This window comes from Rousettus aegyptiacus, unplaced genomic scaffold (assembly GCF_014176215.1).
Source record: "Rousettus aegyptiacus isolate mRouAeg1 unplaced genomic scaffold, mRouAeg1.p scaffold_m13_p_3, whole genome shotgun sequence".
Lineage (NCBI taxonomy): Eukaryota > Metazoa > Chordata > Mammalia > Chiroptera > Pteropodidae > Rousettus > Rousettus aegyptiacus.
The window spans coordinates 33,918,089-33,931,672 of NW_023416306.1; the positions used below are offsets into that span (position 1 = coordinate 33,918,089).

The following is a 13,584-nucleotide window of genomic DNA, read 5'->3' on the forward strand; positions in this document are numbered from 1 at the left end:
CTTTTTACTAATACCTTTAGTCTTGAACACAACCAACAACACATGAGGCGATGAACTATACTTGAGGAAGAAGGGGACCTACACAAGACCCTAGAGAGAATGCAAGACACATGGAAATGAATTATAAAACTTTATTGGCTTGTTAAAAAAAAAAAATGAATAAATTCAGCAAGTACATTTATGATCTATCCATATGTTAAAACAGCACTTAAAAATAAAATAAAAATGATTATCCACTATTTACAAGAAATGGGAAAAGTGACTTTAAAACCTGGAATATTATGGGGGGAAAAAAAAACAGGACATGAGAATGATTCACAGGCTGTCTATGGATTACAGCAAATGGATTTCAACAAGAAATGAGTGACACTCAAGATTTTGTCTTTCTCTGGAATCTTTTGCTACTTTTTTCCTTTTTTTCCTTTTCAGCTTTATATGACAAATATAATTGTAACATATTTAAAATGTGCAACATGATGATTTGACACACATATACATCAAGCATAGACCCTCCTGCTATTTCACATTTATGCTCCATTGATAAATAGACTGTCTTAAAATAAAAATAAAGGTGATGAAAAACCTTTTCTTTGCTTCTCACACATTTTTTTTTGTGTGTGAAAAATAAGACTCCAGACATAACCAATAGCAACCTATCTCGGGTACCTACTAATGATCATCCCAAGGCTCCACTGTAACATTAGCCTGAATTAAACTCAAGAGTGATCTCACTGTCAAAATCAGATGGCTGGGAAGTTCCTTTGGCCCTGAAGACCAAAACAAGGAAATAGGCTGACTTAAGTGGAAAGCTGCCTTCTGTGACAGCAGTTTTTATGTCACTTTCTGGGCTGGGAACTCTGTTAACTTAATTCAGTCTGGCAGTACCCCACTGAAAGTTACATTCATGCTCTGTCCAGGCAAGTCCTTAACCTACCCATGTGCCCTTGAATAAACCTGACATGGCCCACAGGCACTGTTGGTGTGTGAACACAGCAGGATACACTTAATAGGAAGATTGCTTCTGTCCTAGTTTCCTTGAGGGGTCAAGTCCACTGACTGGCACAGCCCCATTGGGCTTCCACTGACCTCTACTAGACAGGGATGGCACAACCCACCAGGCCAGATTCAGCTACACTGTGAGAACCCTGGATTATATGGAATCACTTCTCTTCAGCTGGTCCAGCTGGTCCCCCTCTGTATCTGGAGTCTTGACAAAACATGGTGAAATGAGCTTCTCCTGTTGTGTGAGGATGGAAACCAAGGGAGGAAATCTAGACAAAGCACCAGAGCAGGAGAAGGTGTAAATCATCGGCTCTCTGATGAAGTGAGAGAAAAGTGAGTTAGTTCAGGTCCCCTTTAGTGCTTTGATTCGAATTTGCAATGGGGGAAGGGGGCAGAGGGGGGAAAGTGTATTCAGAGCAACCAATAAAGCAAATAAAAATAAACTCTATCATGGAGTCTAGTTAGAATGCTAGATGTAGAGAGGGAAAGAAAGAGGAGAAGAAAGGAAGAGAAAAAGAAGGATGAGAGAAGAAAGAAGGGAGGATGGAGAAGGGAGGGGAAGGGAGAAAAAGTCAGGGATTTGAAGCAAGTAAAAAGAAAGAGAGAGAAAACAGGAGAGCCTCCATCATACCTGGAAGGGAACTGAATTCCTGTCTTGTACCCCTTGAGCTGTTTGCTCCTCGGTCAGCCTAATAATGGCAGCCTCTGCTCTGTCTGAGGAGGGGTTTCAAGTCCTAACAACTCTGGGTGTATTTCAGGACAACTTGAAGGGTTGGAGCCCAAAACAGGCTCCCTCTGTGCTCTGTTATGGGCTGGTGCTGGGGTTGTTTAGTTCCAGTCTTTGCTCTCCACTTCTGGAAGAGCACTCAATAGGTCAAAATGAAATCAGTCTCTGCTGGAGATCAGGGGTAAAAACCCCTGAATTGTCTTTAAAATATGTGGCAATTCATTTTTCCTGTCGACAGATGGACCTTCTTTGGCCTCAGGCTGATGCCTCATGTGACAACAGTGGGAGTCCCTTAGTCTATCTCAGCTGCCTTGTAGGATCTCGGTGGGACCTGAGTCAAGATACATGGCTTGAACCATGCCTCTTGAAGATGACACACCTGTTTTTCATTTACCATTGGCCAGCCACACCAGTACATTAAGGACACCCACAAAAAGGATCTGTGTGCTTTTCCCAGAACTTGGTGGCACCTGAGTGAGCCAGGTGACATGGACACCGGTGAAAGGAAAGTCATGTCAAACAAAACAGGGAGAAAGGACTCACTGGGTTGCCTGAGGCCACATGGAAGTGGGGCTGGTCGGGGGACGAAGGGCAAACAATGCTGCAAGAGAGTCCCAGGCAGGGAGAGTAAGCCAATCCCAGCTGGAGGAAGGCATGGGAGAGCCCCACGATCACTGAGGTGCTTAACTCAGTGGTGATACAGCTTTCAATGGTGATGCCAGGAAGTGCTTTTGCAAAGGAAAGACAGAAGGATCCAGTGAGAGAACAATGATTTTGCTTTAAGACAAAAGTAACAAACTGGCAGCCCACAGACCTGTTTTGTTGGCCTACATAACATTTTAAAAATAACCGAGCCAACTTTTTAAAAATAGAGACATTTCACATAAAAGTCCAGGTTTTAAGTTTCTCTTAAAGAGTCAGAAGCTTTGGAAACCTGGGCCCACATTCCCAGGAGGCAGGAGTTGGCTGGGCCTTGGTGACAGCTGTCCCTCTGGAGGGGCGAGTGTTCACTCACCCAGTGCACAGCTTTCATTTAGGGTACCTGCCTGGTCCTGAAATGCCACGTCCTTGCTGGACGGTGACAGATGTGATTTCAGCAAAAATGCTGCTCGTCTGTTTCCAATGTTGCAAAAACACATGATACGTGTCGTTAGGAAGTTCGATAAAGATTTCTTGTAGGGGCATTAAAAGAAAAAGGATGAAAGGAGGTGGTCTAGAGTATAGACATGAGAAGCCATGTTATTCATTGTGGTCTTCAGAGACTTTAAAAAATGAGAAGCGAAGAAGTCAAGAACCATATGAAACAATTTTCTAACAGCCTGCTGTTTTCATCGTTCCCTAGGAGATGTCAACTGCTGTTTGATATATTAAATTGCCTTATCTGTCCACTTCTCTCCATTTTAAAACAAAAATCTACCCTGCCATTCGTCTAGCTGTTGAGTACAAATATCCTTTTTTCCCCCTTTTGGGTCTGGGAAACTTATAAAAATAGTCCTTAAACAATTCATCACCTTTTTATGGCTCCGTGGAATAACATAAAAGCTTTAAAAAAAAAAAAAATGTACTGAATGGCTGATACTTAAGAACCACAGCCATCCTGACTGACTGCCTGGCTTACGGTTTGAATTTCACTTTTCTTTCAGGGTTCAGGGTTTCTGCAATTAGCTGGCCTTGTTGTAAATCAACACCTTTGAGAAAGATCAAAATCTAAGCAATGACAGAAACTGTCATTTAGCAACGAGCAAGAAAATGGCAATTCAGAGATATTCAGACCTCCCTACACTAAGGGCCAGCTGCTCTCACACTCAAATGTTTTTCTGGAAAGAAAACTTTTGAGAAAGAGGAGCCCGTTTATGCTTTTTGTCCCTTTCGGGCCTGAGTATGGAATAGCCAAGTTAAATGCTGTAATCCATAGGACTCTGTGGAATGTTGGCATCTAGCAATACCATATTTAGTGGCTAATGTAAAGGACAGAGCACAAAATCTTCATCGTGGATAATCTTTTTATATCAAGAGGTGCCTAAATGAATCCTGGTTTATTAAAATGAATGCCTTGGTTACACGGGATTCAAAACAACATTTCCAAACATGTTAGACTAGTTAAAAATCTATAAAGCCTTAAAGCCGAACTGCCAAATTTGAGAAACTATTTCCAAAAAGGAATTAAAAAAAAAAAAAGTCAATAAGTTTCCAATTCAGCCATGGCATCCATGTGCATGCCTTCACAGTCAGAGCCAATTGCATTGTCAAAGGAAAAGCTCCAGGCCTGGCTCCAAAGGCCACCGAACAAGAAAGGTGTGTGGCGAGGTGGGCCAGGGGCAGGCAAACCTGTCTTTGGGACAGGGATCCTGCCTGGTGCAGACTGAGCAAAGCGTACAAAGGTCGCTGCGATGGGCAAGTGAGTGAGACAGGGGACCATGGTAAGACTAAGGCAGGGACGCAGGATTCTGTAGCTGTAAAGCTGCCCTCTCAGCAATGAAGCTGGGCAATATAAAGCACATATTCATTAGCGACCTGCCACCTCTGTGCTGCTGGGGTCAGGCAAAGCTGTCCTGCCCGTGAAAACCCAGCAATAGTGTAGTATGTTGTAGGGGGACTATCCTACTCACAATATCATCTCCTGCTCACAGCAGGCCAGCCATTTTGCTCACAGGCCTTTTCAGAGTAAAAAAGCTGCAGTTCTGTCACGGGAACAGCATGAGATGCTGTGGCCTTGTCACTGGGCAAACTTCTAAAAAGCAGGTGGATCACAGAGGGCAAATAAAAGGATATATGCACAATATGCATAAATTTATTTCACTCTTAGTTGTTCTGAAACTGACTATACTTAACCTAAATCTACAGCCCTACCCCCACTCCTCAAAAAAAAAAAAATAGCTTCTCTGTTTTTTGCCATTAAGGAAACTTTGAGGAAATCGTTAGCATTGACTGCATGATTCTGGGCCTTATTGTCAGTGAAGGAAAGACCCTCTCAGCGACATCACCAAGTCCCCACAACAGCGATGATGTATATGCTCTTTCGGCCACTGTGTTGTAGATGCAAAAATGAAATTTTCTGAATTCAGTACTGATTAAACAACAGAAGACGATGCTAAAATACATGTTAAATGGAGATTACAGTTTAGTGTGCACTTACATCTGTCCCTAAATTTAGATTTCTTTTTTACTTTGTAGTTCATCTTTAATAAACAGAAACAATAAAATCAAATACATTCCCAATAGAGTCAAATAGCACATCTTTCAGAGGACAAGCGCAATCCAATGGAATTCCATTTCAATTCCGTATTTGAATGATTGTAGGAAACAAAAGGAAAGCATTAATTTAAGATGTTTTCTTGAGTTTCTGCTTAGCTGCCTGTGAGCTGCCTCAGCACTGGCGTTCCCCAATCACAGCTCACGACATCGGCAGGCAGGCTCCGTGCAGCACTCCTGCAAACACCGCCCATTTCTACCAGAAAAACCCAGAATAGCAGTACTTCCCGGGAGAAGCCAATGCCAGTCCCAAGAGTCCAGCTTAGAAGGCAGCATCAACCAACAAGCACCACAGCCCCTTTCTCTGTCTTTGCCTTTATTTCAGCTACCCATCCAGTGGGATCTTATGAAACAAAACAAAACCTAAAAGAAACACAAAATAAAACATAAGTCATGCTCGAAAGAAAAATCAACGGAAATTAACATACAAGTACAATCACTTTTAAAAGAACATAATAAATAAACATCAAAATCAAGACATGACATGGACTATACTTTAAAACATAAAGCAATGCATAATAACAGAACAGAAATTGGGAGAAAATGTGCATCTCATTATTAAGCAACTTAGTTTTAAACTTAAAACCAATTTTACATGGCACATGAAGCATGGGAAAGAAACATAAAGGATTTCTGCACAGATCCATCCACAACTGTATCAGATAGTAACCTTTTAATTGAAGGAAGAGAAATCGGTGAATAATATAGATGACCCCTGAAGAATTTTTATGTATAGGGACAAAAATAAAACTCAACAACAAATATCTCCCCAAAATCTTAATTATTTTTCCCCACCTAATTTTAATAACTGTCTGGATTTAACTGGTGAAATACTGAACCACACACAGATTTCAATTCTTTTTATAATTAACCAATTGCCTAAATTTAATCAAGCATAACAGCATATATATGATACATACATATATAGAGATATAATATGCATTATATCATATATGATGTATAGCATACATGTAATATGTTGCATGTATTTATTATATATAAGACATAGTTTATATGTATATTACATACAATATATATAGAGCGTAATATATGTAATACTTAATATTAACTCTGCAAACATTTCCTGAGCACAGACCAAATCATAGTCACTGTAAGAGATGATCCAAAATTAAAGAAAATGGAGTTCCTTGACCTCAAATACTTCATTGTCTAGCAGATGGGAAAAGGTAAATAAACAACTTCCACACTAAATAATGGCTAATCTACTTTGTGCCAGGCTCTCTTCTAAGCTCATTGTCCAAAGTAGCTCTTTTAATTTTACAATAGCCCTATAAAACAGGTTCTATTATTGCTCCCTCTTTACTGGTGGGAAAACTGAGGCCCAGACAGTGAAGCAGCTTGCTCAAGGTCTGACAGCTGGTGTGCGATGGAGCTCAGATTCCAACACAGGAAATCAAATTCCACGGCCACCCTGCCATGTCCTTGTGCAGGGGAGACAAATTCTCTCTGAACTTGCTCATGAAAACCCAGCTGGAACAAGGAGGATTCTATTACATATAATTCTGTGTGCAATTTGCATGACTCTTCATCAGATTCACAAGTGATAAAATAGATGGCATTGTGGTAGAAACCGCCAAGATGTTTTCAAGTTCAGCTTTGGGAGGCACTTCTAAACCTAGCCCTCCAGACTCTCGATCTTCCTCAACCTGGTGTCTGGTCTGCCAAGTGCTGGTGTCATCTGCCTCCAGAGCTGTAATTACCACCACCAATCTGTATCATCATTTACAACAACACTACGGAGCTTACTTTCCATGGCATTTCTGTCTCCTGCCCTTCCAAGTCTCTTGGTATGGACGCCAACCACCGTTTATGGATTTAATCACCCACAAAGCACTGAGAATTTAGGAGGTATGTTGTGGCACTGATTAGTTCTCCTTCATATCTGTTTCTACACTCTAAAAGTTTAGCCTCCAGGCAAACATAAGCCATACTGGTTTAGAAGCACTGTGGTACATCATACGAGCACGCCAAATTAAACCACTGAACACCTTAATTATTCCATCAGGTTTTAAGAGGGTGACTCTCAAATTCCTTCCTAGTGAAACAATAGGATTAATAATGGGATGTCAAGTTTGCCAACAAAAACAGGAAAAACTTGGTGATACAAACAGAAGGCATCACTCCCAGACGAAAAGATTTCTTGATTCAATGTACTAGTTTCTCTGCACACACAATTTTGAAAGGCATTTGATTAAAAAATAATAATAACAAAAGGATTGAACTGCAAATGCAAGCCTTATTTCCAATGTGTTTACGGCACAGGAACCCTAAGAGTTTACTGCTGTCAGAATGTCTACACCAGGAACCAGGCCATTCTTCCTTTGCTTCCGTTTGGCATTTTTCTCCCCAACGTTCCTCCTAGCTCTTTCATATTACAGTTGGAAAACAGTTTTGCTCTGCTAGATGCAATTCATTTACTCAGGGTGCAATGGCATTTGCCCCCTATTTAGATTGACATCAGGAATTTCTCATCAATCTCCTTCTGCTTTGCCTTTTGTGATGTATCCTTCTCAAAGAAGCATACCTCAGTTCCACATGCCCATATGATAAAAACAAGTAAAGTCACCATAAAAACACATGCAGTCTACAGCCATGCCACCTTAAACAAGCCCAATCCTGGCTGATCTCGGAAGCTAAGCAGGGTTGGGCCTGGTTAGTACTTGGATGGGAGACCATCTAGGAAGACCAGGTGCTATAGGCATAAAAAATAAAAAATAAGGGATTGTAAGATGACAAGGTCCTTGCAATCTGTGAGATCAACCAAAGGTTACCTTGCCTAAAAAAATAAAATAAAATCTAAAAAAAAAAGAATACATGCAATATCTTCCTTGTAAGAAAATGCCAGCCTGTTACAAGGATCAGCAGTGTGTAAAGTCTGCATTCAAACCATCACTACTACCACCCCTCACCTCAAGGAAGGCAGGTCAGCCTCCACTCAATACCCTTTATCTTCAAATATTGTTGATACACTAAAGATATGCCATCAAATATTGAAAACTTAGTTTGATTTAAAGACTTGAATCTAAGGAAATGTATCCAGTGCTTAATATTCCTAAAGGGCTGATAGTAAAATTCAATCAGAGCCCCAATCTGCCTACCAGGAGCTCGTGACTTTTGCCCTCTCGTGTTATGAAAAACTCAAAAAAAAGGGGTCACAAAATGATATAAAACAATGGATAATTATTTTCTCCTAGTGAGGGGGAAAGTTTTTAGACCACAACAAATGGCTGAACATCTTGTGGGTTTAGCAGCCAAACGAGCTGTCTAGCTTCAGAGCCTGAAATATAGATATTTTGACAATGTGACATTCTGAAGCATTTGCAGCATTCCGATGGTGCATGGCAGTTATTGTGAGAACAGTTCTTTTATCAAAAACAACCTTAGAGAAACTTTGCCACCGCTGCTTACACTAGCTGAGCTAAATAAGAACAAGGATAAAGCAGATGTTATCTGAGAAACATGATGTGAACTTGAAAGCAGAGAAGAAAAATCTGGATGTGACCTAAAACTCAGCCTCTGCTATTTGCTGATTCTGAATCTCCTCACTGACCTCCTCTTCAAAGACAGGGACTGGGTGGGTGCTGAAGGTCAGTGAAGCACTGTGCTTTCTTTACCATTGGCTTCCGACTCATTTAGATTTATTTATATTCAAACGTGCACACATTTTCCTCTTATTACTCAGAAGCAATCAGCCATAAAATGGCAAGGATCTGCAATATATTTAAATTAGCAGCAATTTATCTGGAGCAAAAAGGAAAACTGCTGAGTCGAAAGGAAGTGAAGGGAATGGAAGAAAGATGCAGCTGCTATCTGAAAAAGCCAATCTTGCCATATCTGTTATTTGGAGAGTTCAAGTAGAAAAATGCCATCTTGGGAGTCTGCAGGGATGGGGCCACTTAGGAGACTGTGTGGTGGCTACAGGGACAATAAAGAAGCTCACCTTCATTGGAGAGCAAAGCAAATGCTCTTTGAGCCTTCTGGGAAATGTTTACTAAGTAAGATCAAAGACTAAACTCCTATGTGTTCTCATAACATCAGGTGCCTGAAAAATAGTGGATGTAAAAAGCTTTCTATCACAAAGTTACACTTGAGATAAGTGCGGTTCTGCCTCATTTCAGCACCTGGGCTTAAAGACCACTTGTCTAAATTCGACTTTGAGGGAACGTTTAAGATCCGTTAGTTCTTGTACCAACCAGCCATTGCTGTTGTGTCTTTTCTATTTTACGGGGAACTCGCTCAACTCACATGGTCATTGTGATATGTCCAAGGTCACCCGGGAATAGAGTGAGAGAGCTGAAATTTAAACTCGAATTCTGGATTGTCCATTCATCTCTTACAACTGTATTACCTGCATCTGTAGCAAAATTTTCCCAACATATAAGCTTAGGTCCTGGTGCATCCTTCTCTGTGCTCCTCCTAGAAGTTGCTTAACCATCTCTCAGACACCCCTTTTGCTTCCTAAGCATGAGCTTTGTCCACACACCATCTCTTTTCCTAAGACTTCTTTCCACCAAGCGAGCTCTCCTCATAGACCTTAGCCATTCTTGAAGGTCCAGTGCAAAAGCGGTATCCTGTGAGTATTTTGTTCACTGGCCTCATAACTTCCACAGCATCTTCCATCCATTCACTTGGCTTCCTTTTACACCTTTTTAAAACTTGTGTTTCTCAGTCTTCTATGCCCTACGCTGTCTTGCTCAATTCCAAGGACTGAATGCTTTTAAGTTTCAGAACGGTAATGCCTAAACTTTGAGCTTTATTGAAGAACTTTGATGTATTCAACAATGGAACCAAAATGGAGGGGAGGGGTGGACACAAGACAAGCAGATCTTCAATTTCTTACTGGAAACTGGGTTGATCAGCTCACCTCAAAGCTCCTGTACAAAATCCGATATTTGCTTGGACGTATATTGATGGTTACATTTAGACACATGGACACCCATTGAGTGCCTCCCGAAGCATTTTAAGCTCCCAGGGATAAGGTGCTAAACAATTTTTTCTAATTCTTATGATGAACAAAATGACAGTGGCTGTAAGAGTGGAATGAAGAAAACTGTTGTCTATTAGCTGGGGGTGAAAAACTAAAAATAAACAGTTGAGGATGGTCAGCAAGGCTTTTAAAGCTCTGGTTCGACTGTGCAAAATAAAGTTTAGTTTTATGAGCTGAAAATTAAAGCAGGAAACACAAAGTTCTTGGCAAAGCTTGAATGTGCAAGGAAAGCCAAAGCTATTGCACAATTAAAATTTGATGATTCTAAGGAGAATGTGATCTGATCAGCAAGGCCTGATAACAAGAACTTAAGGGCTTAACCACCACTGATGCAGAGGCTTCACATAGGATGGACAGCACATCTAAAATTGATGCCATTGCCTCTATCTGTGGAATCACATGAAAATACTATAAGTGGAGTAGAAAGAAAAAGATGGAGTTCATGGTTTGAGGGGCATTAAGATACTCAAAAGGCTTTCATAACAACAACGCTGAGATACCCAAAGCAATCTATTGTTCTCCTGTGGGTGTGTCTAGCCTCTGGCTTACTTCAACATATAAAAATTGCAAAATCTATAGGGAAGCTCTTTGCAGCATGAAATGACATCTTCTGCAAGACATTGTTTCACAATTCGCAGACCAGAGAGGCTAACCAGTGACTCAAACATTCAGGGCACATAAGCATGGCATTATAAATTTCACTATGTAGGAGCATGTTTTTGTGCTGCCAAAACAGACTTGTGTCTAGATTTGTTTTGCCAAAATATTCTAACCAGTGATTCCTCTAGCATGTAAAGCCAGAGTACTAGAACCTACAGTGTCCAAATAGGAAACAAATGACATAAAATCAATTGCTCAATTTACCTGTAACTATGTCACACCTGCAAAAACTTCAAACACAAACAATCGAAATTGCTTGGCTCTGATCAATTGTGGCTGACACCATGGCACACAGACCAAAAATGAATCTGGGAATAAATTTCTAGAAAAGTAAATAATGCATAAAACAAGCAGAGAAAGCAAATGGATATGGGTCAGCCAGCGCCTATCTGATAATGATGATGATGATGATGATGATGATTGATGATTGATGATGATGGTGAAGATGAAAGCAGGAGATGGAAGGTAGAAAAGCAGAAAGAGGTGACTTAAAGAAAAAGCAGTTGTTGTTGATGCATTTGGAGACCTCAAATATGTAAAAATAGTGACCACGATTATTAGAGAGTAACAATAGAGATAACAGGGTCTTAGAGCAGGACTAAAAGTATGGGTCCAAGTTAAAAATGATCCTAGAAAGAAGAGAGTAGGTAAAAATAAAGCTTTTCCTGAACTACCACGTTTTCATTAGGCACTGCAAGCAAGACTTCAGAAATAGAGTTTGAAGATCTTTAATATTTAGAATGCTTACTAAGAAAGCAAAAACTGGGGGCTTTTTGTGTGCACAGTGTCCCTGCCTATTGTTGTAAAGCCCAGATATGTCAGATCTACTAATGGTTCCAATTAAGCATATAGCGGGTCAAAGAAATTACCTTCACTTGAATAGAAGCACCTTATAAATCTCACCTCCATTTAAATTACCTAAGTGCACAAGATGAAACCTCAGCTAAGTATCAAGTATTCCAGCATGCAAAACAAAGACAGGCAGGGTTGACAATCCCCATGAACTAACTACAATAAACATGAATTACCCAAAACTTCCCAAGAGCAGGATAAAAAGCAAGGCTTTTGTTCAGTCTGGCAACAGACATTTTGGAAGGTAGGCTGCCATCCTATGGCAGACAAAGCCTGAATTCTGAGGACTTAGTTCCAGCTCTTCAAGGAGTCTAGTTTGTGTGGCCACTGCCCTTCCTTGTCATGGTTTACTACCGGTCACAAAAATATCACTAAACTTCTAAATAAAGACCCAAAATACTTCTAATAGTAAACTTTGGGGGGGGGGGGGCAGGGAACATGAGGTATATATACAGGTAAGAAAGATTAATAAAAACAAGTAAGATAAGCATTTCCCATCTGCTTTCTAGCTCAGAGTTGCCAGGGCCTCTCCTGGCAGCCCACGGCACCAGGCAGGATCCAGCACAGGATGCCCTTCCATTGCAGGGCACCCACACCCAACCAGACAGAGACAATTTAGACATGTCAATTCACCTCATGTGCACATCTTTGGGACATGGGAGGAGATTGGACTCCCCAGAGAAAACCCACGCAGACGTGGAGTGACCATACAAACTCCACACAGACGGCAGCCCCAGCCAGGAATCAAAAAATTTTTTCTCATCAACATTATAATGAAACAATGCTGAACAAAAGGACATTATTCAAGGGCCTGCTGTGCTTCCTTGCATTCAGACTTTTATCCAGAGAAGTGAATGTACCCAAACTCAAAGTCAGGGAAGATCATGGGGTGGGAAGAAGGTCCTTCATCCAAACATGCCCTTTTTCTCTGGTGCCCCAGGACAACCATTAGCAACAGGACTTCCAACATCTCAGAAGTTACCTCACTAGAAAAAGAATTAAAAGGCACTTCTCCATGACAGAAGCTGAGGTGTGATGGGGAATGTGGCTTGAAATGGTAGTTCATCCTGCCCTTGGTTGCTCTACCTGGGAAATTACTTGACACTGCTTTGTAAAGCAAAATTTAAAGTCCCAGATCAGAACTGATTTAAAGTCCCAGACTGGACCCTGCAGAAGCAGATCCAACTCAAATTCCAGTAAGCATCCCTATTTATTAAGAAATGTTTAATAGTCAGAAAGAGTACCTACCATTCACAACACCAAGAACAGAATCTACACTCCAAACGTGTTTCCAAGTCAGGCAGAACCATCAAGATTGTGGCACCACAGCCAATCACTATGCACGACCCTTAGGAGCCACAGGTGACCCACTTTGAAAGGCCTCGGTAAAATGGAGAGTTTACTCTATTCTCAATTTGGAAACTTGAAATATGCAAAGTCAATGCCAGGGTCGCAGCTTATACACATTCAGAGTGAAGCAGCCAAAAGAACCCCCAACTTGACTTCAGTTAAGCCTGCAGTAGATGCCTCTGCTGTTAGTGACATTTTTATTTGCTCAGAGTTCATTTTGCAAAAGCCCACGCTGCTATGCCATCCCATCTCCTTACCTACACCTCAATAATGTCTTAGAGCAGCTGAATGTGTACCAACCTTGGTAGTTTACCCAGCAAAACCTCCTTCTAAAAGACAAGAAAGATTCTACTCCTTGATTCTTTCATGTTGGAACACGGCAAGTCCTTTCATAATTCTTTGGTCCTGGTACAATTTATTCATGGATAAAACTCTGGATTTTAAAAAGCATGCATTTTATTTTTATACACACACACTTTCTTTTTAAAATAAAGTATGCATGGCAGATATGGCACACCAAATATAACAGCTTGGTTAAGAACTATAGCAGCCATGCCAAGAATGAACCAGAACCAAGACACCGGGAAAACAATGCATTCTAGATATTTTTTAAGTGAAAATTTAATGTATGCAAACATCTAAAATTCCTTCAAGAAATACTTTCCAAAACTTACAGGAAGTTCTTTGCTCAGTCAAACTGATTAAAAGGGAAAGGCTGTTTACCTTGTAACCT

The 13,584-nt window shown here is 40.7% G+C and overlaps 1 protein-coding gene and 1 pseudogene across 6 annotated transcripts in view; one reads left to right on the forward strand and one right to left on the reverse strand.

The window, feature by feature from the left end:
• The window catches only part of NTRK2 (neurotrophic receptor tyrosine kinase 2), a 319,160-nt gene that overhangs the window by 185,589 nt on the left and 119,987 nt on the right, over window positions 1–13,584 (reverse strand). The window contains exon 15 of one of the 6 annotated variants that reach the window (XM_016130224.2): window positions 617–5,344. The exons of the other annotated variants lie outside the window; for them this stretch is intronic. Coding sequence (XP_015985710.2) covers window positions 5,307–5,344 — 38 coding nt within the window. The 3' untranslated portion in view covers window positions 617–5,306. Of the gene's footprint in view, window positions 1–616; window positions 5,345–13,584 lie in introns of those variants that run through there. 6 annotated transcript variants of the gene reach the window in all.
• LOC118601457 lies at window positions 7,585–7,703 on the forward strand (annotated as a pseudogene).